At 36.5% G+C, this 27506-nt stretch overlaps 2 protein-coding genes across 20 annotated transcripts in view; one reads left to right on the top strand and one right to left on the bottom strand.

Moving 5' to 3' along the window:
• The window catches only part of LOC131435440 (integrin alpha-PS3), a 43351-nt gene extending 26403 nt beyond the window's left edge, over positions 1 to 16948 (top strand). For both annotated transcript variants that reach the window (XM_058603333.1, XM_058603334.1), the window contains exons 5-7: positions 6293 to 7007; positions 7351 to 8674; positions 16653 to 16948. In XM_058603333.1, coding sequence (XP_058459316.1) covers positions 6293 to 7007; positions 7351 to 8674; positions 16653 to 16694 — 2081 coding nt within the window. In that variant the 3' untranslated portion in view covers positions 16695 to 16948. The remainder of the gene's footprint in view (positions 1 to 6292; positions 7008 to 7350; positions 8675 to 16652) is intronic.
• A 55-nt stretch (positions 16949 to 17003) lies between these two features.
• The window catches only part of LOC131435438 (transient receptor potential cation channel trpm), a 394002-nt gene continuing 383499 nt past the window's right edge, over positions 17004 to 27506 (bottom strand). For all 18 annotated transcript variants that reach the window (XM_058603330.1, XM_058603328.1, XM_058603325.1 and 15 more), the window contains one exon: positions 17004 to 27459. In XM_058603330.1, the coding sequence (XP_058459313.1) occupies positions 26351 to 27459 (1109 nt within the window). In that variant the 3' untranslated portion in view covers positions 17004 to 26350. The remainder of the gene's footprint in view (positions 27460 to 27506) is intronic.

The raw sequence follows: 27506 nt of genomic DNA on the forward strand, positions 1-27506 counted from the left end.
TACAAATTCAGATTCATACGAAAAATCGTATGCTCCCAAACAAAGTTCCTGAATTATGTTTGGTTCCGAGCTCTGGTTCTGGAACTACAGGATGATATGTGAAACGAAATCAAAATTGTGTAACTCATTTTTCTCGTAGATGGCTAAACCGATCTAAGATTCAAATGAAATCTAAGAATCATCTAAGATTCAAATGGTTCAAGGTTCTATAAAACATCTTGCTTTTCAGTCAGATCCAACTTCCGGTTCCGGGGATAGTATAAAAATGTCTACTCCACATAAATTAATCAGGTTTATCGGGTTAGCAGATTTGGATAGTCGATAAAAAATTAACTTTTTTCAGTTTTAGTGGTATTCAGTTGTCGATCAGAATGCACCTAAAAATTTAATTCGTGCTATGATCTCTCAAAGATGTCTTAACTGATTTGCAAATATTTTGAAACAAATGTAAACTGTACAGCTACTCAGGTGAATTTATCTGACTTCGGCCATACCGCTTTTAGAATTCCGGTTCCAGTATAAAATCGTTTCTCAAAGCTTAATCGTTTTCTCAAAAAAAGCCTAATCAAATTTCAGGAACGAAAATTCAAATTAAAACAAACTTATATACAAAAATTAATTAATTTTATCCAATTATGACTTCCGGTTCTCGAATTACATGATGCTGAATTTTTAAAATTCAAACCGATTTAGAAGATGGAAGTACCTTAAATTACGGTAAACTTTAGAGTGGAACTTACATATCATGGCATGTTTAATCGATTAGCACACTTCTAGATTCAAATTCGATCCGATTTGCAGTTTCGACATTACAGAGTAATGAGTGATTAAAATCTCAAATTGTCGCTTAAAACGACGGTCATTAAAATAATGTCATGAAAACTTAAACACCGATGAATATTCATGCAAAAAACACATGCGGATTGATAAAAATAGGTATCATCTCACTGCTAGGTGGATTAAACACGTTTTTAATTTTGTTTTTGTTGCTAAATAAATCGAACTTTATATCTGTATTTGTTATTAGTCAAATTTGTTTTAATTGTGCTTTTCTTATACTGAGAGGCTAACTTCTAAGTCTTGAAATCGACACCGGTGGGGCTAGTAACAAGGAAAAAATTGAAAGAAAGCGCAAAGATTTCAAGATTATATAAATTTTATTGGGTTTGAATTAATAATGGATTTTTACTGCATCGAAATCCTGTACCCTTCCCACTGTTCCGCGCTCTAATCTACCGGTCACAACAGTTACCCCTCTCTGGATGCTAGCAGGAATGGCTTGCCGAGGTCTAGTAGTGCTGCAACATATTTATTAACCCCATCATTCCATGATTTGTTTGGCAAGTAGCAGATGATCTCTCGTTTGCAGCATAACACCATCGGTGGCAGCCACTACCAAAATAGCTCCATCCATATGAGCAGTTCCGGTACTTATGTTCTTGTTGTAAACTGCATGTCCAGTTTATCAATTTTCACATCGAACTCCTGAAAACCATGAAAAAAAGATTAAAATCAATACATTCATGTAAATCCAAACTACTTACAGCTTGAATTAGAAACAGTTTTCTTCAAAATTGGTGTTCTTGAAGATTTGTCCCGAGTAAATATTACTGTTCAATTTTTTTTTGCTTTGACGTTTGGGAAAATGAAACGTTTGTCACTTTAGGTTCATCATCTCACTCACCATGGAATGAACCTGTCACGTCACCCGAGTCGACTCGTGGAATAGGGTGACTACAGTCATGTGACAGCGAGGTGAGATTTGTCGAGTCACCTCACCCGACTCGCAGAATAAGGGCCGGTGATTGAACAATATCTGTTTAGCATCAAACTTAGTTGTTATATCGTATTTTGTTATTGATGAGGTATTCCAATTTCATTGAGAAAAAAAAATTCTATCTTAAAATAAAAACCAATTAAACAAACTGCATCAGAATCAGATAAGAGTAACACTTACAATATTATTCAATTCTGAGTGCTAGACTATTAAATAACTGAAAAAATCGTCTTCTAGAAATATTTTGTTTTTACTTTAATATTTTATTTTTACTTTAATATTACAGAGATTAATATTGTCTTGCTATTCTCTCATGAAAGCTTTGTTATGATTTTTGATATTTTTACTCATATTTCAAACTAAATAATGTTAATTTCTACCATTGAGACAATTTGTTTTATTGCTAAATCGACAAACGACGATTTTTTCAAAAAAATTTTTTGAGATGACACTAAATCTTGACGTTTCATGCAATTCTAAGACTTTTAGCATCAAAAACAATTTTTCGCTTTTAGAAATCTCATCTCCCCTATGGTGATTTTTCAAGATCGAAAATTTTCAAACCTTAACCGCCGGGCAGAGCACCCCTTACCCATACCCGATTTAGCTAAAATTTTGCATGGGGACTTTTTTCGAGGTGCTTAAACTTTTGAACAACAGCTTTATAAAATTAGAGGTGATCCCAAAAGATTGGCGCCCTTATATACATTAGAGCTTTCAAACGAGCCTAAGTTCGTTGAAATCGGTTCAGCCATCTCCGAGAAACTTGCGCGAAAAAAAACAACGTGTTTTGTCGATTACGTCACTTATACAATCATATCTCCGAAATCAAAAATCACAACCATTTGATCTTTGAACTTGATCAATGGCCCAACAGTAGCTTTCAAACGATCCTAGGTTTGTTAAAATCGGTTAAGCCATCTCCGAAAAACTTGCACGGTAAAAAAACGCGATTTGTAGGTTACGTCACTTATACAATCATATCCAGATATCCAGAAGTCGTAGCCAATTAATTTCCGAACTTGATCAATGACTTAACACTAACATTCAAACGAGCATAAGCTGGTTGAAATCGGTTAAGCCGTCTCTGAGAAAATAGCAAGTTAAAAAAATGTGTTAAAAGGTGCATATACACACACACAGACATCTTCGGATCTCGTCGAGGGGATTCGATTGGTATATAACACTATGGGTCTCCGAGGTTTTCCAGCAATACCTTTTAACACATGGATCAATAAGTTTCGAGACTAAAGCAGAGATGGCGCTCGTAGTAAACCAGTAACCACGTCTTTCTAGAGTACTAACCTTTGCTTGAAATGGGTCAAAATTTTAAGTCGATCCGACCAGAAACAGCTGAGTTATCGAGGTGGGAGTAAAGTCGTTTTGTAGTTTGTTTAAAAAATGGAAGAAACCGAGTTTCGTGTTTTGATAAAACATTGGTTTTTAATAAGTAAAAACACCGTGCAAGCAAAACAATGGATTGAAAAATGTTATCCGGACTCTTATCCATCAAAAGCAACGATTTGTCGGTGGTTCGCCGAGTTTAAACGTGGTTGTACCGACACAAATGACGCGGAACGCTCGGGTAGACCTGTGGAAGCCGTTACACCGGAAAATGTGAGGAAGTGAAAAAAATTATAATGAAAGATCGTAGAGTGAAGCTCCGTGAGATTGCTGAGATGACACAGATATCATATGGAAGTGTATTTACTATCCTTCATGAAAATTGAGCATGAAAAAGGTTTTTTCCAAGTGGGTGCCGCGATTGCTTTTGATGGAACAAGTGCACCCTGCCACTAGTCGATAAAAATAATGGCGAAATTGAACGAATTGGGCTTTGATCTGCTTCCCCACACCCCATACTCGCCAGATTTAGCCCCCAGTGACTACTGGCTCTTTGCTGATCCTAAAAAAATGCTCCAGGGAAAAAGATTTGGCTCAAATGAGGAGGTCATCGCTGAAACTGAAGCTTATTTTGAAGCGAAAGATAATTTTTTTTATAAACATGGTATTGAAAAATTGGAAAAACGTTGGAACCATTGATACAATGGTTTAGGGTTTAGGGTGATACACCCTAAAAGGTGATTATGTTGACGAATAAAAAAAAAATTTGCAAAAAAGATGTTGTTTCCATTGTTAGTCTCGGGACTTATTGATCCATGTGTTATAGAGATATGCAAAAAAATATCTATCACAATAATATATATCCCAGGAACGGTGGGTTCGATCGATTTGGTATCTTCTGAAATGTTTTAGGCAATGTAAAAATATTTAAAAATAGTTAGTGCTGTTGATTTATTTTTTAATATTTTATTTTAAAAATAACACTTTAAATTCCAGTACCTCAGAAAACGCATTTTCGCTTTTATTTTTTGTTTAAGTTTTAGCTGAAACTCGAAGTAAAATACTGTGAAATTTTTAGAATGGAGGAATAATATTTGAATAAGTTAGATGTTTTCTAATAATCGTAAATTTTTGAAAAACGATCAAGATTTTTTTTTCAACAAAATTTCATGAAAGAACGCAGACTTTCCGATAAAGAAGATGGTTATCAAAATTTAGCTATATGCTACCGTTCAGCGAGATACAGCGGTTTGAAAAATAAAATTCGGGAAATTTTTGTTGTTGTAACCAAGGATGGCTTTTATCTATCAAAGAACGTTCTCTATCAACTCTTTACCAGAGTTACCATATTCACAGATCTTTCTGTAAAACCACAGATATTTTTGCCTATTTTGACATACATATTCTGTGTCACAGAACACAGATTTTTTCTACACAGAAAATTTCTACAGATTTTTATGAATATTTCATGAAAATGACAAATTTTCAAAATTTTTTTCACAGATTTTCACAGATTATGATCGAAAATATACGACACAGATGGTACACAGATTTTTCAAGTTAAAACACAGATTTTAATATGGTAACTCTGCTCTTTACACGATTCAATCAGTGCCATCAAAGAGAGACGGATATTATCGCAGCAACGAAAAACCGGCATGGTTAATTTAACACAGAATGGATACCAGTGCGAGAGCGATTTCTCTCGATGACCCGTATGAGCATCACGAGTTAGCACGCTGCTGTGGGGATTCTCTCTGAAGCAACAAACGGTCGCTTATTCTCGTTTTGCGATCCGATTCTATACGAGCAATTGATAATTGCGATAGAATCATTTTACTATTGCCGATTATTCTAATTATGTGCTTTTAACCTTTATATAAGTTGCGTCTATGAAAATGTATGTGAATGCTTCACACAAGGATTTTGAAATATTGCCACCTAGTATGCGAAGCATCAAGCATTTCTCGAATGGACAGTGTAGGAAACACTTGTATAACTAATTTGATACTATTATTTTGCTGAAGAAAATATGTTGATACGTTAAGGCGTTCAAGAGTTATGCAATGTTTTTGAGTTTTTGAAAGGTATTTTTAAGACTAAAATAAATAAGTTAAACAATTTAACACCCTTCCCATTATCTCCTAAATTTTTACTTATATTATGATCTTTCTGAAACCGCATAGGATATATTTTTATCGATCTGGCATCTAATGAATATTGATATTTTAAGCTTGGCTATTTTTGATGAAAAAACAATCATAGCCTTTTACTTATAGCTCACATGAAAAAGTTTAGTTCAGCAAAATTGTGCGCAATGACTAGTTCAATAACTCTTTTGAAGACAACACGTTTCACAAAAAAGTTAGAACAAAAAAAGTGATTTTTCAGGAGCTACCCTACTTTTACTCGGGAAAATTGGTTGAACTCGATCAAATGAAAAGCTAAATAGGTGCTCTTCTCAGCAAAGTTGCTCAAAATAAATTGTCCCACAACTTTATTATACAACGAAATCATTTTTGAGTTTAATTAAGAAAGTTAGATTTCAGATTTCAATCTAAATAAGGACCACCCTAGTAACTTTTTGCATCAAAAAGAGCGCTATTTGATTATAAACAACTTTTGTCATGACGCCAACTACAAAAAACTAATATTTAATAGTGAAAATATTTTTGTCACGCTAACATCCCGTTTCGGACCATAGTGCATTGTATGAATTTTATGTGGATTTGTGACACTTGTAAATTCCTTTTTTAGTCCCAATTCAAATTAGATTATTTATGAAAATCTCTACTTTTTAATGTGATTGATTTCTACTAGGTTCATAATTCTTACAAAACTCTCCAATGCTTTTTCCTCAAAGTAATGGAAAACAAAGCTAGAGAAAGAGGGTTCATGATCGGCGGAGTGAAAGCAAAATGGCGTCCATCCTGCCGGACAGACACAAACTAAGACGAATTCATCTATGTTGGGTATTTTTGCCCGCATGTTCTTCGTTTCGCTGCAATATTCAATACCTTGCCAGATTGGGGTCATACCAAACATCAAAATCAGTTTTGACTAATCAAACACATGACTCAAAAGGCTCAAAAGCAACTCACCAAATCTATGTCTCTTAAAAAAAGCTACGAGTGTTTCTGCTCACGTTAATCCGTTGATTTCGCCTTTCAGACATTGCCATCGGGGCCCCGTTCGAGGAAAACGGTGCTGTTTACATCTACCTCGGATCGCCAGACGGGCTGCGCACCAAACCATCGCAGAGACTGGTTCCCCCGGAAAACGACCTGATGGATCCGACCACGCAACCGATGTTCGGTCATGCCATTTCCCGAGGCACCGATATCGATGCCAATGGTTATCACGATTTGGCCATCGGATCACCAAACGCCGAGTCGGTTTACGTTTATCGGACCTATCCGGTTGTTCGAGTTATCAGCAGTGTCAGCTCCTCGAAGCGGGAACTTTCACCGGAAGATACGGCTTTTCAGTTGACCATTTGCTGGAGCTACGAATCGGCCACCAACATTCAGCATGATGTCGCGTTCCGTTACTCGTTGAAGGTGGATGCTCAGAATGGACGAGCTCAACTGAGCGATGGAAATAATTTCCTAAACGAAACGGGAAAAATCAATTTTGAAGATTTCTGCAAAGAGTTTGACGTCCGGGTGAAACCGTCCTTCGCCGACATCTACAAACCGATTTATGTGGATTTTAGCTACAATTTGGTCACTGGCATACCGACGAACAGTGAATTTTGCGACAGATGTGTGATGTTGGATCCAGCTGCAGGGAACAGCATCCAGGAGAAAATTTCGTACAAAACTGGCTGTGCGGGCGAGACTTGCATAGCAGAATTGAAGCTTGGTGCCATCTGGCAGGATTTAACGTAAGTAATCGTCGGTTTTATGGTAACAGAAACAGTTACTTGTAATTTTTCAGTTTTTGCAATGACTGAGCGGAAATATATATTGGAGAAGCCAAGTGAAAGAAAAACTAACAGAAAAGATGAATTTTTGGAAAAAGATACGCTCAGAGACAGGAAAAAGATACGCTCAGAGTCCTGTCTCTGAGCGTACCTTTTTCCAAAAATTCATCTTTTCTGTTAGTTTTTCTTTCACTTGGCTTCTCCAATATATATTTCCGCTCAGTCATTGCAAAAACTGAACTTAGTCATGGCGGCTTTACGTCAAACTAAAATTAATAAATCGTTGTATTTTTTTTTCTTTTAGCTCACCATACATCATCGGAAGCACCCGAACAGCCTCACTGCAGTATGAAGTCTTAAATTCTGGTGAAAATGCTTTCCTACCTCAACTGAACGTGACTCTTCCTTCGCTGCTGTCGTTAGCCAAACTGCCTTCCCAGTGTAAGCTTACAAATCTCAATGATGGACTGAATGTGCTTTGCGACCTCAACAATGGTCTACCGTTGAAAACGGGATCCATGGCAAAGATGATCCTGGTTTTGGATATGACAAAACTGGAAGGAAATAGTTTCTCAATCAGTGCGGAAGTTTTCAGTACCAGTGAGGAAACAAACACAGAAAATAATTCTCTAGAAGTTGCGGTAGACCTGCAAGAGTTTAGCGAAATCGAAGTGATTGGTAAAGCTTCCGTGACGGAGATTAGTTTGGAAAAACAAAGTGGCAAAACAAATGTCACCTATCAAGTTCAAGTTATAAACAATGGACCGAGCAGTTTGCGAGATTTGACGTTTACCCTGAAGGTTCCTCTAGTCTATCACAAACCAAGTTCCGCAGATGTTCTGAAGATCATCAACTTCAATGACATTCAAATCAGTGGCTATTACAACTATAAAAATTTGGACTTCACCTGGACCCAAAACGATGTCGTACTGCTTCCGAACGTGAAAGAATTTTCGACGCCTCCACCGGAAGTTGACAATTATTACAAAGCCGGACTAGACTTCGGGTTTCTGTCCGGTCAATCGAACCCCGAATCAACCGGCGATGGCCAAGTGTCATCAACTCATCGTCGAAGACGACGATCGACAAGCAATGAATTCGACAATCTACCATTTAATCACTACACGAACCAACGGCCCCAGTACTCTTCTTCGCGGGTCCGTCGAAGCCTATCGACTGTTAATTCAGCCATTCTAGCAGGACTGCCGATCAATCGGACCCTCACGTTTTTCTGTGACCCGGAAATGATGATCGAGTGTGCCGAGGTGAGCGTACAAATTGCCAACTTCAAACCGGGCAACATTCCAATCGTCATCAATCTGCTGTTCGAGTTGGATCTGGATCTGGTTGGGCAGAGTTTCCAGGAGCGGGAGGATATTTTTGCGCTGCAGATACTGTCCGAACTGCAGACGGCGGGCGCCGAGGAGGAGGAAACCAGATTTCGGGTGGCGAAAAATAATCCTTTCACGGTTGTGTACCGGTACGCGATTACTAGCACACCGATTTGGGTTTACATCGTTTCGGCCATCGGTGGGTTGCTGCTGCTGGTGCTGATTTCCTATAGCCTTTATAAGGCTGGATTCTTCAAACGGGCCACAAAGGAAGAGATTGAAAAGTTGCATCGTGAGGTGAGTACATTCAATGCTAAATGTCAGATATATGGAACTGAAGATGTCAAAGTTTTTGAATTAATCGCAAACACACAGTTACACTTTTTAGTCAAAATTCAATTCTTGATCTTCCTTTTGTGAAACTGTCTGTTTCAACAGACTTCGCAGCTGATTCTTAGCGTACGGAATAATCGCATGGCTAGATGGCACGACGCACGACGAATGGCTTGTAAGACCAACGCTCTATGTATTGAACGGTTAACACGGACGCATTAGAAGAGGTCCCAAGTTCAAATGACAGTCTCTCTTTTTTTACTTTTTAGAACAGAGAACATCTTCTAAATTTATCGGTCATATTATGGAAGTGTCATACAAATTTACTTTTAATATAGTGGTTTTGGATTCAGGCTCCGGAAAGAGTGGTGTGAAATTCCAAAACGAAGAATCTCCCATAAATTTCTTAGAGATAAATTAACGTTTGAGCACAGATAATAGTACGATGAAACCAAATCAGGTGAACAAGGGTGATACCCAAGTAATGGAAACTAGTGGCATATCTATGGAAGGGGGCGGCAAACCAATCCTTGAGACCTTTTTTTTTTGCTCGTCCAAATCATCTTTGTAGGCAGCAAATCTTATTTTTCCCCAGGCGCTAAATTTCCTCGGTACGCCACTGATTGAAACCTAAACCGTTGATTTTAATCATTTCACAGTGGTTTAGGTCTTCAATCGCATCATTAATGCACACTAATACTAACGTTTTTTCTGATTTGAGATAGTCCTCCAAAAGTATACTATTTCGATACTTATGCCGCTTCGAAACACTCGTACTGACTTCAGTGTATTGCCGGGTAATCATTCTGCTTGCAACTAATTGACTTCAATATTTTTCTTTCGTTTCGTCTTAGACTCGTCAGTGTAGAGCAGTTCAAATTGAACTGCTTAATGCAAACTCAAACCCCTAAATGACCATACCTGAGTCGGCCAGTATTAGCCGAAAATAACGTTTTCGTTCGGCACGTCAGCAAAGACATGGCACTTTGGTGCCAATTAATAAGTGTTTTGCAAGTAGCATTAACTTTACGTCTGATTAGCGGTTCTAGTTGAACTGTTCAAGTTTACATTAAGCAGTTCAATTTGAACTGCTCTGCACTGACGAGTCTAAGACGAAACGTAAAGAAAAGTAAAAACGGTTATGTGCTTTAAGCACAAACTTAGATTTACCCCTAAATGACTTCAATATGTTAAAATTGCGATGCCAAAACTCTAAATACAAGAAATAACACCTATATAACTAACAAAAGTGTAACGGATGTAACGCCTCGTAACCATTGCACTTTTTAAAAACGTAACACATGTAACGTTTTGTAACACTGAAAACTTGCAGAAAATATAACTTACAAAAAAGAAACACATCATAACGCTTGTAACTAATAAACGAGAAATGCTTGTAATTTTTCGTAACGCTTGTAACTTACAAACAGTAACGCATCAAAACGCCTTTGACCCACATAAAAGTAACACTTGTAACACTTCGTAATGTCCATGATTCACAAAAAAGTAACATAGGTAACGCTTCGTAACGCCTAAAACACACGAAAAAGTAACGCATGTAACACTACGTAACGCCTATAACTTGCTACAACATAACGCATGTAACGCTTCGTAGGGCCCATAACTCACGAAAAAGTATCGCATGTAACGCTTCGTAACGCCTTTAACTAATAAAAAAGTAACACGTGTAACGCTTCATAACTCCTATAACCTAACAAAAAGTAACGCATGTAACGCTTCGTAACGTCTATAACTTCCATAAAAATAACGAATGTAACGCTTCGTAACACCTATAACTCACGAAAAAGTATCGCATGTAACGCTTTGTAACGACTTTGACTAATAAAAAAATAACGCATGTAATGCTTCATAACACCTATAACTTACAAATAAGTAACGTATGTAACACTTCGTAACGCCTCTAACTTGCTAAAAAATAACACATGTAACGCTTCGTAACGCCTATAACTCACGAAAAAGTATCGCCTGTAACGCTTCGTAACGCCTTTGACTAATAAAAAAGTAACACAAATAACGCTTCATAACGCCTATAACTTAATAAAAACTAACGCATGTAACGCTTCGTAACGCCTATAACTTACATAAAAGTAACGCATGTAACGCTTCGTAACGCCTGTAACTAGCAAAAAAATAACTCGTGGAACGCTTCATAACCTCTATAACTTACAAAAAAGTAACGCATATAACGCTTCATAACGCCTTTAACTTAATAAAAAGTAATGCATGCAACACTTCGTAATACCTATAACTAGCAAAGAACTAACGCATGTAACGCTTCGTAACGCCTATAACTTACTGAAAAGTAACGCATGTAACGCTTCATAACGCCTATAACTTACTTAAAAATAACGCATGTAACGCTTCGTAACGCCTATAACTTACAAAAAAGTAACGCATATAACGCTTCATAACGCCTTTAACTTAATAAAAAATAACACATGTAACGCTTCGTAACGCCTATAACTCACGAAAAAGTATCGCCTGTAACGCTTCGTAACGCCTTTGACTAATAAAAAAGTAACACAAGTAACGCTTCATAACGCCTATAACTTAATAAAAACTAACGTATGTAACGCTTCGTAACGCCTATAACTTACAAAAAAGTAACGCATATAACGCTTCATAACGCCTTTAACTTAATAAAAAGTAACGCATGTAACACTTCGTAATGCCTATAACTAGCAAAGAACTAACGCATGTAACGTTTCGTAACGCCTATAACTTACTGAAAAGTAACGCATGTAACGCTTCATAACGCCTATAACTTACTTAAAAATAACGCATGTAACGCTTCGTAACGCCTATAACTTACAAAAAAATAACTCATGTAACGCTTCATAACTCGTGTAGCTGACATAAAAGTAATGCAGGTAACGCTTCGTAAGGCCTGTATCTTACAAAAAATAGCGCAAGTAACGCTTCGTAACGCCTTTGACTCACAAAAGAGTAACACATGTAACGCATCGTAACGCCTATAACTTACAATAAATAACGCATGTAACGCTTCGCAACGCTTATAACCTATAACTTACTTAAAAGTAACGCATGTAACGTTTCGTAACGGCTATGAAACATAAAAAAGTAACGCATGTAACGCTTTATAACGTCTATAACGCATCACAATGCCTATAACTTACTAAAAAGTAACGCATGTAACGCTTCGCAACGCTTATAACCTATAACTTACTTAAAAGTAACGCATGTAACGTTTCGTAACGGCTATGAAACATAAAAAAGTAACGCATGTAACGCTTTATAACGCCTATAACGCATCACATTGCCTATAACTTACTAAAAAGTAACACTTCGCAACACCTATAACCAGGCCTTCCGAATGCTCATGCGTGCACAAATGCAACAGCGAGAGCGCACCGAAAATGTGTGTGTCGCATATATATCCTGTGAGCGTGAGCGCCGACTAAAAGAGCAAACCAAAAGCGTGTACGAGACGCGTAGCAAGCACATAGAAACGGGATGTACCGCTTCAAATTTCAGAGCATCGCATTTTCTTCTGCGCGCGACTCGTGCGCTTTGGTCTCACGAGACAGCGCACGAGATTTTTTATGAGCGCAGCGTGTGTGCGATGTGAGCCCCAGTAAAAGTTTCTGTTATGATTTTTTTTTCGTGCCCAGAGCGGTTTGTGCGACTTCCCGGGTAGGTGTAAATAGCAAACAAAGATCAAAATAATAACAACTTTTACCATCATATCTTGGCTTGATGTTTCTGTGTTATCACAGCGATACTTGATATTTTCGTGATATTGCATCCAAGGAATCAAGAAATTATACAATATCTGTTTAACATCAAAATTAGTTATAATATCTAATTTCGTTACTGATGAGCTATTCCGATTTCATTAAGTAAATTGATCCAGTAATTTTATCTTCAAATAAAATACTATTGAATAAACTGCATCAGAATCAGATAAGAGAAATACTTATGATATTACTCTATTCTCAATGCTAGAATATAAAAAATGAGAAATTCGTCTTCTATACATATTTTGTTCTTGGTTTCATATTACAATGACAGAATTTTATATTTTGTAGCTATTTTCTCATGCAAGTTTTGTTATGATTTTTGATATTTTAACTCTTTTTTCAAACTAAATAATGTTAATTTCTACAATTGAAATATTTGGTTTTACTAACAGAATTTGTTATTGGTTTACAAATCACTTCTACCCGGGTTGTGTCGCAGCACGGTACAAGTTGTTGGGCAGAGTTGGCGATCGGTTTCAAAATAAAATAATCTCAATAAATTGATTATGATATGAATTTTGGAAATAACATTGTTAATGCATCCTTCCTAAGAACAATATTTCTATCGCAGCTCAAGGCATTGACTCAAATTATGGTTGCAATGTATATGCTGAAATGGTGTTATGCGTTTACATAAAATTGTATGGAATGTCAAGTGATATGGCACGTCATTTCATCGGATATCAAGTAAATACGAATATTATATGATATTAGCGGTTATATAAAAATACTATAAAATGCGAGGCGAAGATTTTGGAAATCATTGAACATTAATCTGTTGATAAGCAAAATGTTGTGGTGGCTAGAAAAGATTAATATTGGTACAATTGTCCAATATTGAATAATTCTTTTTATAACGCTATGATGCAGTCTGTAGAAACTTTTGAGCATTTTTGATATAATTGAATCAGAGTAACAGATTTGAATTTACAAATAAATGACCATGAACGGCATTATACCTATATAGAATTATGTTCACGCAGCCAGCCTGGGTCGATTCCTAACTCCGCACATAGGGTCAGAATCTTTTTCTGGCCCAAAGGGGTGAATGACCTTAATGTTAAAACCTCCATATTAAAAACAAAAAAAAGGAATGATGTTTACTGCAAGCATTGTACTTTTTTAATTTTCTTTGAGGTGTTGAAAACTGATTTAACGCAATTCATAGAGTAAAGCTTTGTCAATACGTAAAATATTTTGATCTAATCCATAGAATCTAATGTCTTCCAATTTTAACTTTTATACGTTTATCAGGAATAGCGTAACAGATTTTTATGAATCCTGATACTAGAAGAACCTTGCACGTGTTTCATAATAAAGTGAAGTACATTATCAAAAGCTTTGAATAACATTTTGATGATTCGGTAATTATGTTCAAAACTGAAAAAAAGATCACGATATTTGTCACGATCACAAAGAAAACTTAATACATTATATTCCCTGTAATCGAGTAATAGAAATACAGGTGACGAGAAATGACAATGTTTTTGAGACCGTAGCATTTTTCCAAAGCTTTTATTTTCTCTCCCCTTCAAAGTTGGTAACAAAACCGAATAGCAACGAAAGTTTAGTTTTGGAAGTGTTTATTACAATTTGTAGGTATAACTATTCTTAATTACAATTCATTTTCTTGTTCGACTGTTTAGGGTATTGGCTTTATTAAAACTCTTATAGCGATTGTGAGAATCAGTCTAAATATGCAACAGCAAATGTATGATCAATCTCAAAATTAAAAAATCGGTAGGAACGACGGATTGCTGATTGAAAGGGCCATTTCAAGTTCCATATCATGAGCGATTGATAATAAGAATACTCTTCAAGTTTCAGTTCAAGAAGTATGTGAATACTTTTTTGGAAGTATGTGAATATTAATTTGTCAATCTTGCAGATCCTCATTTATTATTCAGAAAGAAACTTTCAGTTCTTCGCCCTAACCGAAGGAGAGTTGATTCATAAGTTCATTACGAGACTTAGCTTTAGTTTAAATGAACAGCTTTCTAACCAAACAGTGTGTATGTTTTAAAAGTATATAGCAGAAGAAAACCCAGTGATTGCAACATCTGCATTTCTAAAATTGGATTGAGCCTGGAAAAAGAAGGCATGATCAAGAAATCCTTTTGGCAGCTGTTAAATAAAATTTGAGCAACAGTTTCTATTATACGGAAACGAAATATTTGTTGCAGACATTTTTCCCATAGGATTTTTCCCATACCAGTACAACTTTCTAGTTCTTTGAAAAAAAAAAACAGGAAGAAAATGATTCCCAGATTATCAGCTCAGATTATGTCGACAAATTAACTATAAATACAAGAACTTATCACTTATTTCGGCTGACTGGGTTTTCATTCGGTTTTTGTAGAAAGTTTTTTTACGGTTCTTGCAAAAAGATGTTTTTAAATGATTTTTGCATTGCGAAACTCGTGTCCGGCTTTTGCACAAGATATTTTTATTCGATTTGCGGCTTAGAGTCACTGGTCTAACAAGGCAGGCATAATATGTTTGAGTCCTAACATGAAAAGATTATTTGTTTCAAGAATACTCAATCGGGTTTTTCAAACTAAGAGAATACATAGGTATACTGAAATTTGTAATCATCTAATGTTCATAATTTACTATACAGTCGCATAAAAAGTACGACATGTGGCTCTTCTCATTGGAAAATTGATTGAATCATTATTTAGCATTTCAGAATCACACTAACGAATACCGAATACTGTATTATCTTCGATTTGAATATATCTCGCTACGAACTGCGCCAAATGTGCACGGCTTTCTTCGCTAGCATTTATTTATTTGCAACTAAGTCTAAGGAAGAAAGGAAGAGGATAAAAATGACGCACAAACCGCTCGTAGATCGCATGAAACGAGCGCGCCGCGCTATCTCATGCGACAAGAGCGCTTGAGTCTCGTTCTTGGCAGAATGCGATGAGATTATACAACGAAGCGTGCATCAGTTTCTGGTGCGGTACGTAAATGTGCCAAAGAGTTCTCTTGAGAGCAGCATAAGCACGTCGCATGCGCGTGGTTGTCTTATGAGAATGAGAATAAATTTGTCTCAGCGCAAAATAAAGAACGCGCGTGCATAAGGCCTGCCTATAACCTACAAAAAAATAACTCATGCAGACGTTTCGTGACGCCTACAATCTAATAAAAAAATAACGCATGTGATACTTCGTAACGCCTATTACTTGCTAAAAATTAACGCATGTAACGCTTCGTAACGCCTATAACTCACGAAAAAGTATCGCATGTAACGCTTCATAACGCCTATAACTTAATAAAAAGTAACGCATGTAACGCTTCGTAACGACTTTGACTAATAAAAAAGTAACACGTGAACGCTTCGTAACGCCTACAACTTATTAAAAAGTAACGCTTCGTAACGCCTATGATTGACAAAAAAGTAACGTATGTAGAGCTTCATAACGCTTGTAACTTACATAAAAGTAACGCTACGTAACGTTCGGAAACGCCTATAACTTACTGAAAAGTACCGCATGTAACACTTCGTGGTAGCTCCTTTGTTCCGGATCGTGAAGAACAAAAAAAGTCTTCTTAACGTGCATCTAAACTATTCCAATTTGTAAGTCATATCAGTTGATGGTCATACGAACTTATTGTGTCTATTCATTTGACATTTTCTTCAACTACTACGTAACCAGACAAACTTACTTTGGCGGTTACCAGATTCAGGTTTCGGAAAAAAAAAAAACATTGTCTCGAAAAAACGATTTTTTCGGTCATTAACCACTTTAACAATGCACACTGTCATACTTGCTGTCGATGGCAATTTTTCTTTTTCGATGTAATCCACGAAAAGTATATCACGACAATTCCAGAGAACCAACTTCATGACCTTTCCGCTTCATTTAGACTCCTTGGGCCGTTAAGGAGCCGTTCTCTGGCTTATAATAACCGAACATGCTTCCGAAGTGTGCTCGCGTTCGTAATTTTAGTTCCGATTTCGGGAGGTACCTGTATAGAGGACTTCCTGGTCAACCGTTCATCCCAGAACGTTACTGAAAAACAACCAAAGCTACTCAATCGTGGATTAAATCATGCGACTCCCACTGAAATAAACTTCGAATAAGTTATTGTAGACGGAGAAACAGGTCTGAATAACTGTAATTTTCATGCATTTTTTTTCTTCTTTATTTCAGAGTGTCAGAATGAACCAGCCAGACAACGATGATGACCATTGAATCCGCATTGGAAAATGGCACTCACCACAAACATTACCAAAAAATAGTTCACCCCCAAGGAGCAGTGACTGTAGTTATAAGTGTAGCAATATTGATAGTAGTTTTTGAGACTCGATATTTTATACACCAAGCCATATTGTTGCTTACATTGCATTTCTACTAGATTTTAGTTAGGTTAGACCAAATTGTAGTTTAAGCTTACCTGTTTATATTTATTTTACATCGTGAAACGAAATAAACACCGGATTCCAAAACACCAAGAAAGCATCTGATTTCTTTCAAACAGTTGAATAAATCCGTCAGCACCGATCGGGCAATAAACGTAACTTGATATATTTCAGTGGGTTTCTGTTTTGCTTCATACTCAAAAATTGCGTACAAAATCGTTTTTCGTTCCTTGCCAAATTTGTCGAGTCCTTTGTCTAACAAGCTGTAATAAGCAAAATGGTATAAAAACTTATGGAGATACTTAAAAAACTCGGCTCGCGCCCTCTGGATGGACTGCGACTAACGTTCTATCGGATCGAACTGGACTCCAAACGACCTGCCAGCAATGAAATTGTCTACATAAAATAATGATTCGGCTAAGGTTCTAGTTATTTTTTTTCCTTTGTTAAGTACAGATACTTAAGAACGGCATCAATTTGTGTCTTTTGCTTGAACGATTCTTGCGGAGTAACAATTTTTTATTTCAAATTTCTTTTTTATTTCAATAATATTGTCATTATTACCTCTGTTTCAATTTCACATTTTTCTAGTTGATAAAGTGGGATCCCGTTTCAGTACAGTACAGCGATACACAAGAAAGTGTTTTATTTTTATATAGACAGAAAACCGGAAGAAATAGTGGTTTCTGTGTTTTTTTATGAATTTTCAAATTCGTTTTTCTTAGCTACTTCTGAGGTTTAAATAGGTAGGATGCAACGTGAGTCATTGAAATTGGGAGAAAAGTTTCGCTACATGAAGGAGTGTTTGATATTTTTACTCGAATGTGTTTCCGAATTGATGGTGATTGTAGATTCTACTTCGGAGATCGGAAAAAGGCAGATAAAGACGTGAATGTTTTCTAGTTGACTAAATGGGTCTTATGTAAGTGTAAAATCTAGTGAGAATGAAATTTATTTTATTTATTTGATATTTTAAATATTTTGAAGTGCATCTCGTGATACGGCTAATGTTTGCAAAGAGTCGCAACAAGTCTAAAACTTTCGAAAAGAGAACATTTGGAAACCCGGTTCCATCGATACTCCTGATTTTTCTGCTTGAAAACCATTTTCTTTTGAGTTTTAGGCGCATGGCTGTACAGGAAAAATTTCTCGACCGGATCAGCTTCTCGTTTTTGTTTTCTTTACTAATAATATTAATAATAATAATCGAAAAAACAAAATACGTCAGGACGACGTTATTTCAGTGCTTTGCTTTTGTTTTATTCAATCTGTCGTTTTCGTTTACAATATGTTTTGATTCGGTTCATGCATGATTCTCGGTTATTTACTACGTAGTGTTTTATAAACATACTCGATTGTTATACTTTTCAATAAAGTGAACAAAATATGTACAACTTGTTTCCATCGGAGGAGTACATAGAATCTTCGAAAACGGTACAACAGGGTTCTTAACGTGGCATTCAATCTTATTCCGGTAATAACGAAATAATCTGGCTTTAGCAGCTGAATTCAGAAATGGGTTCATGCTTAGACAAATTGGGCTAGTGCATTAAATATAGAACGTTGACGAGTTGTAGCAATTGTAACAGGAATAGAAATATATTTCGTGAAACTTTTGACGTGAATACGTCTTACTTTAGAATGAAACACCGTTTCCTTATTCTCCCTTTCAAGCTTTGTGGAATATTTTCAGTAATTTGTAATTAAACATGAATTACAAACAACAAATTATGAATCAGCAAGGATCAATGAAGAACATTCATAATTTGTGACTACCTCGTTCGTCCTTGGAAACGTTTGACGATTGTAAATGAAAAATATATGGTTGCAATCTGACCATGTATTCTTGTGAGCTCTACGAAACCGGATGTTACGTTGCTAACAGGGTTAGTAGTATTGTTACGTCCATCTGATGAACTCGAAGTCAGTTTTTGGTGGCACTGTGATCATGGCACAACTTAATTTCAGGTCAAAATTAGCGTTCGAATTCATTCAACAGCGATTGATGATATTGATCAATTCAATACAGACCTCACGAATTTCACTATTTCTGATGTCCCCTACTGCAAAATTTCTTCAATCTATTTTAAAGAAAGTCTCCACCTTTTTGTACGTATAAGTTTACTGACGTGAATATTTAATCAGAATCCTTCAGTAACCAGCATCACTCTTAACTTAATTCGTAAAATAAATTCGATATCTTGTAGCTATTCACAGTTTCTTCTTCAAAAACAAGGTTTAATTTAGCCGTCACTAGTGACCGACCGACTTGAATGTGAAATTTTCGTTTCCTTCATTTATTCACAAAATCTAGTCGATATATGATCGATTTTTGCATTGATTCAATCGGAAGGCATTCATCCCGAATTAAAAATTTTTCATCCCGAATAATTTTCATCCCGAATAATTCATTTTGATGTGGAGCACATCTTTATTAGGGGTGCACAATAACAAACTACACGTAGAAATGTGGTCAGGTTTTAACACTTACAGCTCAGTCTGTTTTGTATCAATTATTAATATTATTTCATCATTTGATAGGAAATATTTCTACGTATTGATTTGAATGTTCATAGCCATGTATTTTGAATTGTATATCATTGAAATGTTGATTAATAGCTAGCAGTGTCCTATTTTGTCTGCAAAAAATCTCCAGCATACCGGATTTCCCTGCCATAGTCGACGGTTTTGAAGGAGTAAGCGATGTATCAAGAGAGAGCATCGCTCTGATTGGCCAATCGATGCAAAAGCGAAGCTGTTGTAAGCACGCGAATCTATAAATAGAAGCGAAATTAAAGCTAACGTTTCAGTCCTATTCCTAGCATGCTAGAGGTAGATTGTTGCTAGACAGCAAAACAAAAACGTGCCATTAGACGATCCGAAGCTTTAAGGGCTGATGCCAGTTGTTAGCGTAAAACCGTGTCGCTCGCTGTGCGTATTTCATTTCTCTCCATGCTCTCTCGTAAATGTGTAAAATGACTCTCGATGTGGCCGGGTGGCCAAGAAAGTTTTGATATTTTCGGTTACAAGTTTGACTACATCACATAAAATCCAATAAAGCTACCGCTTGTTTGGCAGCCTTGATGAGCCGATTTTATTTCTCTCTCATGTTTCGTTACGTTCCAGAATACAAGAGCAGAAAAAAATGGTGCCACCATAGAAACGTGCTTACCATTACAAAAATAACATTCACTTAATTTTTATCGCGACAACATAAATGTTTTTATGCACTAATCGCATCTAAACTAAATTATCTAGACATTGCCAGGATAGATTTTTGATCCATGCTTTTGAAGGCGAGATATTCAATGAACAAGTTGAAAGTTGCCGTTTTCAGCTATGCAACTCTTCCTTCAGAAAAAAGACTTTCCCGACCGCTAATGTCAAACAATCATTCTGAAATTTTCACAGTTTTTTTATATTCGTCACCGTTTCTGAGAAAATCAGATTTGAAGCGTGAAAATACCCCTTTAAAACGCTCTAAAATACACTGGCCTCAGCCCTTAATTGGTATTCCATGTTATGTCGTTTCCCCACGAGAAATTGACAACTACCTCTGGATAAATTTTGAGTGCCTAAGATTAATTTCTAATTTATATAAGATGAACTCGATTGATAATGAGAAACAGTTTATCGCTTCAACCGAAATCGCAGAATGGTAGAGAAACTTAACGCTAAAAAACTGCTTGCATAAAAAACTTGAACACAAGCTTGGCGAAGAGAAGCTTAATTATCGAAATCGCAAGTATGTACAAAGGTATAATTGCATATATTTGGGATAATGGTGTAATTTCGTCGGTCATAACCAGTGCGGTAGTTGTTCAAATTTCATTGGTTAGTCACTGTAGTTTGTTGAAGGGGCGCCTTGATTTCCATGGTTCAGGGGCGCATTGCAATTGACTGAAGTTAGATTTCTATAACGGGGTTTGTTGTTTCTTCATCTTCGTATTTTTGTATACAACAGTTATATAGTTCTACCATCAGACTTATTTGATGCGAGCGGGGCACCGTATTTTCCTCAAAAACTTCATTTTAACTCTTTTTTAAGTTTCCTGAAGCTCTATAATTGCCACACAATTCAACCATGAAAACTAATTTGCAGCATACATAATGTGTTATCATAATCTGAATGTTTCTTAGTACCCAGGTGTCAATTTTCACTTTCTGTATTTATTATTTTTTCAAATAATAGTTCCGATTGTGTGATTGTGAGATAGAGTGCAAAATCTACTTTTTCAAAACTGAGTTTTGTTATATATCCAGGCTTTTGATTGTATTGAAAACATTTGCTGTGAAAGTTGCGAAATATTCTATTGAATCTTGTGATTTCACATCTCATAAGATGAAGATAAATGGAGCGTCGTATTGCATCTGTGGTTTAATCCATTGAATGGCGTGCTTGTAGTCTAATGTTTCACGGTTGAAGTCCGCGCTGTTTCTATCGATCTTTTGTTTTCTATCCCGATTGGATTTCAATCCATTTAAATTTCAAATCACACAACTTTCCATGTTCTTGAATATAAATACGTATGAAGTGTACAACGCTCCCTTCATGTGCATCTTATGAGACGTAAAATCACAAGATTTTTTCGAGCTGTGTAAGCAAATTGGGTATTCGATTAACACGAATATCACATATTCAGAAGAAAAATCTTATTTTTATGAATCATTTTACATCTTACAGAATAACTCATTTTGCTAAGTTACATATAAATAAATTAAAACCTGGAATGTTTATATATTTACATATATTCTTACACTTTCAGCTACATATTTCGCTACTTTTGACTTAAAATAAAAACCCTATATAATTTCACTTACTGAAACTCTTTTTGAATTTTCTGATGGTTGGGTTAAAGCAGTAAGTGCTTGTTTTTTTCAACAGTTTTTCTTTTTATCAAAAACTGTTTGAATTGATTGCTCCGAATATCCACTAAACTTCCCAATATCGAGAAGGAATTATTTCTCGTTTCTTACCGCATTTTCTCCATGGGCAAGTTTAAGCATTCAATGAATCATATGGTGAAAAACTGACATTTTAAGCTGATGAGAATGATTAGAAGTATAACGTATAATATTTTGGTTGGTTTTCTATATATTAAAAAGGATAGGTTTCCCGTATTCTTTGTGATGAGAATGTCTAAGAAGTCTGTTATTTACTTCTTCACAAGTGAATTTTATGCTTTTTTTAGTGTTATCGAAAGGTGAACTACCTTACTATGTATTGAGTCGGTATTTAGTCAAAATGATAAAATCTTACAATGTCTTATCTCAGATGCATTTAAGAAATAGGAAAATAATAATGGAATCGCCAACAGTTTAATTCATGTGGTAATTAATTCTACTATACCGACATTCACTAAACAACGCCGAGTTTGAAGAAAGGATGCCAGTAATCATAAAATTTCACCTTGTTCAAAATTATTGAACTTCATCATTTCTTACTCAAAACTTCATTATCGACCAATTGTTCAATAGAGTCAACTTGAAACTATTGAAAGCTGTTGATGAAGATTACAGACAGTTATAAATGCTAGTATATTTTATGTTTGAATATAATAAATCACTCCTTACTTATGTTTTTTTAGAATTATATAAAGTATTTAAAAATTTATCCATCATACGCCCTGGAATTAATTTTAGGAGCGCCCTTATCAACTCTCCTACCGTGATTCGGCGCCCTTGAATCATTCCTAAGGCGCTCTTCCAAATAAGGCTTTCAAGATTTTTTTGTTTGAAAATAGATAATGATTTGCGCCCTCAGTAGAATCACTTGATGTATTTAAAAATACTTCCACCCTGCACCCTAGAATTATTGATATGGGAGCCCTTTTTTATTTCTCTTACCGTGATTCTGCGCCCTGGAATCATATCTAATGCGCCCTTTCAAATTATCCTTACAAGATGTTATTTATTTAGCATGAAAATAATTAATGATTCGCGCCCTCAGTGAATTAATTTGATAAATCTCAACATATGTTCACCCTGTGCCCTAGGAGCAATTATATGGGCGCCCTTTTCATTTATCCTACCGTGATTGCTCGCCCTGGAATCAATCCTAAGCCGCCCTTTCAAATTATCCTTACAAGATGTTAATTATTCAGCTTGAAAAAAATAATGATTTACGCTGTAGAATTATTTGATGTATTTTAAAATACTTTCACCCTGCGCCCTGGAAAAAATTATATGGGCACCCTTTTCATTTCTTCTATCGTGATTCTGCGCCCCGGAATCAATCCTAAGGCATCATCTTCAAATCTTACCTACAAAATATTATTTATTACATGATTATAGGATTTATTAACGGATTATTGAATGTATTTTAAAATACTTTCAACCTAAGCCCTAGGAGCAATTATATGAGTGGTCTTATCATTTCTCCTATCGTGATTCTGCGCCCTGGAATCAATTATAAGGCGCCCTTTTATATTTTCCTTACAAGAAGTTAAGTTAAATGATGATCAACACAGGAATCCAACAACAACAAGTACGACACATGGGCAACCGGTATAAGAATTCAAAACATCAATATAACTTTGTGGGAAGCTAACCGGTAGTCTAAATAAAAACAATAACCTGGAGCTTGACCCTCAAGAGCAGTTGTCGAACGGATTCAGTTTAGATTTAACCATTGTAGTGTATAGACATAAGTAGTTAGTAAGAGTAATAAAATTAATGTTTTTTTTTAAATAATTTAGTGTAGTAAAATAATTAACTGTTATTTATTTAGCTTGAAAAAAATAATGATTTACGCCCTCAGTTGGATCATTTGATGTATTAAATACTTCCACTATGCGCCCTGGAATAAATTAAAGGGCGCTCTTTTCATTTCTCCTATCGTGGTTCTGTGCCCAAGAAACATTCCTAGGGCGCCCTTTCTAATTATCTTTACAAGATGTTATGTATTTAGCCAATAAATAAAAAACGATTCGATATCTCAATAGGTATTAATGCTTTTGCACCCTTCGTGGTTACTTGAATCAGTCATTATCAAAATTTCCAAAAAACAAATTTTCTCGATTCCTGAGAAGTTGAAGTTTTATGAGCTGGTTAGTCACTGACTAACTGTGACTAACCGCAACTACAGCACTGGTCATAACACAAATGCAAATCAAGACAAATGATGTTCGGTGTTGGTTCGGATTGATTGAACTTTTTGATTGTAGATCATTAGAAATTTTGGTTGCCTTGTTCCACATCAACGGCTCGAACAACCCCATGGGGCTGATCCTTGTAGTTTTTTAATGAAGGTTCGTTGTTCAGACCCAAAATTTAGTTTCAGAATCCAGATCTAAAATTCATATCCTGAATTTTGTTCATGAATTCTGAAAAATCCTAAATTATATCTTTGAATTCTAATTTCTGAATAAGGAACTGAATTTGAACCATTTTCATAATCCTGAAATAGTATTCAGTTCTAGAGTCATTGTTTTAAATTCTGAATCTGTGATCTGGAACGAAATTTTGAAACAGAAATATGAAACTAAATTCGGAACTTAAAACTACAAGGATCTGCCATGGGGTTGTTTGAGCCATTGATGTGGAACAAGGCAACCAAAATTGCTAATGACCGACATTTTCAATTAACCGTCACACTTTTGAATCCGCAAATGCACGAGAGTCTGCGAACCCAGAATATCGTGAATTGAATTTGTTTTGTAGCCGACGAAATTACATCAATAGCCCAAATGTATGCAATTATATGTTTGTACATGATCGCGATACGGATATCGATATTTAAGCTTCTCTTCGCCGAGCTTGAATTCAAGTTTTGTATGCAAGCAGTTATTTTTATAGCGGTTCTCTACCTTTCTGCGATTTCGATTGGAGTGATAAACTTTTTCTCATTATCAATCGAGTTCATCTTATATAAATCAGAAATTAATCTTATGCACTCAAAAGCGATGCTTTCCCTTTGATATATCGTTTATTTCTTCAAAACCGTTGAAGTTTTGAAGTTCTTGAATTTAACTAAAAAATCAGTTCTATACTACTGCTGGTTTACTGCTAGCCCCGACGTCTGAATGCGAAGAAGAGCACCACCTGAGCATTTGAAGTTTTGAACACCTCATTATTACTGATGGTGGTGAAGAACATCAGCACGATATCCAGTTCCATCTAACGTACTAGAAAAAAAGCAATTCTCGGTCAAGATTTAACTATTACACTCGGCCAGTAGAACACCGCAACTGATATGTGCCTAACTACCTCAAAACCGTCATCCTGGTGCGAAAAAGGCAACCAAACGAGATAAGTTTTCCTCGTTGTTTCCAAAAGTTTGAGAAAAAATAGATTTTGAGTTATTTATGGTTTTTTTACACTGTTGAAAATTTAATCATAAGTTCCTGATTCTATTGCTGAGAGCATGGAGAAAAAATTATGTTGTTGCGTTAAGTATAACAAGAGATATTCACGATCAAAAACTTATCACTCTCCCAGAGGGTAAATTTTGAAAAGGCGCCCCATAGTAAAGTAGGTCGTATTCACGACAAAATCTCCTCTGCGTGGAAAGAACAAACTGTCAAAATCTTACCCACTTCGGTAAACTTTTCAAGTATTCGGAGACGTCCAAGGGCACATGTTTCTGTGCATGCTACAAGCAATCCCAGCGCTTCTGAGACGAGAATTGATAACAATAAAACACATGGAAAAAAGTTTATCTGCTACGGCTAACAATGACACTAACAATTCAAAAAATAACAGAGAATAACATAGTTCAAAAATACTACACAAGAATGCTTCTCATGATAACAGCAGTGACGACGATTTAATCGATGAAGGCGCGGTAGTCGATGGTCCCACGACAAATGAGAGCATCTCTTTGTTTATTTTCTCTTTTGATTATTACCGAGCCATTACTGCAATTTCGTGAAAGTTTCCAATATTAATCGATTGCTTGTGGTTTCAACTTGAAAGTTTTGCAAAGAATAAGGCGTCAAATATAAAATCAATCTGGTAAATCGTGAAAGAAAAGGTAAACCAAAAGTAACTGTCATTTGCAGTTAGACCCTAAACAAACTATTGATTGCTGTCAAACGACGTTCGTCCAGCTGATTTTTTTGAGGTTATGTCATGTTCGCATAAAATCTAATTCAGTTCTGAGCCTAAATCTAAAGCCAGATTTTCGATTTACCTAACAACCAATCATCTTACTATCACTAAATCTTTACTCATAAACTCTGCTAAAAATTCCCATAACATCATAATACGGTTCATCATATTCCAACATGCCATCTGTTAACGTGATGAATGTCTAGTTTCGGTGAGTGGGGTGCGTGCATTACTAAAACTACTAAAGAAATCACGAATTATTTTGTGCTGCTGGTTCCGCTGGTTGGGCAACCAAACCGGCACCAGGATATTGCGATCAGGTCGTCGGTTTACAAAGGTGGGGAAATTTTGTACAGCGGATGGAAATGTGTGCTGGCTGGCCGTTGTCAGCTGCTACGAGTCAGCCTTAAACCTTACCGACTAAATATACAACTAAAATCAGCACATGGTTTCGTTGATCGGCGGATCCGTGTCTTCATCGGTGCTGCTCTTGATATTCGACGACAGTTTGGCGATTTCGTCCTGTACCAGATTGGTGCTGATGCACGGGATTGGTTCCCTCAGCGGTCCCGTTTGCGTGTCCTCTGTGCTAGTCGAGCTGCTCTCCTTCAGCAGTGCCATCGCAGTCTTTGTTCCAATTACGCTGAGATTGTCGGTGAAGCGAGTGGATTTAATAGGTTTACTGGCACCACTAGTTCCGGGTGTTATCTTCGCAGGAGGAGCTAAACTTTCCAAACCCTCCGGAGTCGAACACGAAGCCTTACCCGAACCGGCTGACTTTTCTATGCTAAATTGCTTTTTGAGGAAACCTGCTCGGAACTCGGATGACTGTGCCACCGTTGCACTGCCGAGTGACGATGTTCGCTTGGTGAAACCTATTCGATCTTCCGGGGGGCAATTCATTCCGGCAAGCAGTTCGATTACGGTCGAATTCAGGCTTGTTTCTCCGTCCATCGAGAGATCGTTCGTCATCGACGAGTTATCGATGTTGATCGAGCTGTTCGTCTCGTTGGAACTTTGCTTGATAAATTTGTACGGTTGCAAGGAATAATCCGTGTCCGTACTGGAGTTCTTTTGCAAACTTTCGTATGATTTCCGGTAAATTCGATGGGACGCATCGAACGACGATGGGTTGAGATATGTAGATTGCAGATATTGCGAGTTTCGGGGAGAGTTTTGACCGGATAAGGACACTGGAGAGGTTTTACACTCGAGGAGTGAGTTCCGATTCGAAACCGATTGTCGTTCGTTTTTAATACTAAAGTCTTCATTGCCGGTGGCGCTGTCTGCCAGTGAAACGATGTTGGACTTCGACGGTGTCACCGGAAGCTCGATGGCCGTTTCGCGACGAAGCATTTTCCGATGTCCGAAATCATCGTGAACATCATCGTCGAACATTTCGTCGCTCTCTTCTATGGAACACCGTGTTTGCAGAAGTTTCTCCAGCATCAGGTAGTCACTATCTTCGCACTCTTTCAGGTGTCTTTTCTCAATAAGTGCGGCAAACTCCGGATTGCTCATTTCATTGACGTTTTTGGGGCGTTCTTCTGCAATTAGAATGTTTTGATTAATGAGTACCGATTGCTTACATAAA

Source organism: Malaya genurostris, chromosome 3 (assembly GCF_030247185.1).
Source record: "Malaya genurostris strain Urasoe2022 chromosome 3, Malgen_1.1, whole genome shotgun sequence".
NCBI lineage: Eukaryota > Metazoa > Arthropoda > Insecta > Diptera > Culicidae > Malaya > Malaya genurostris.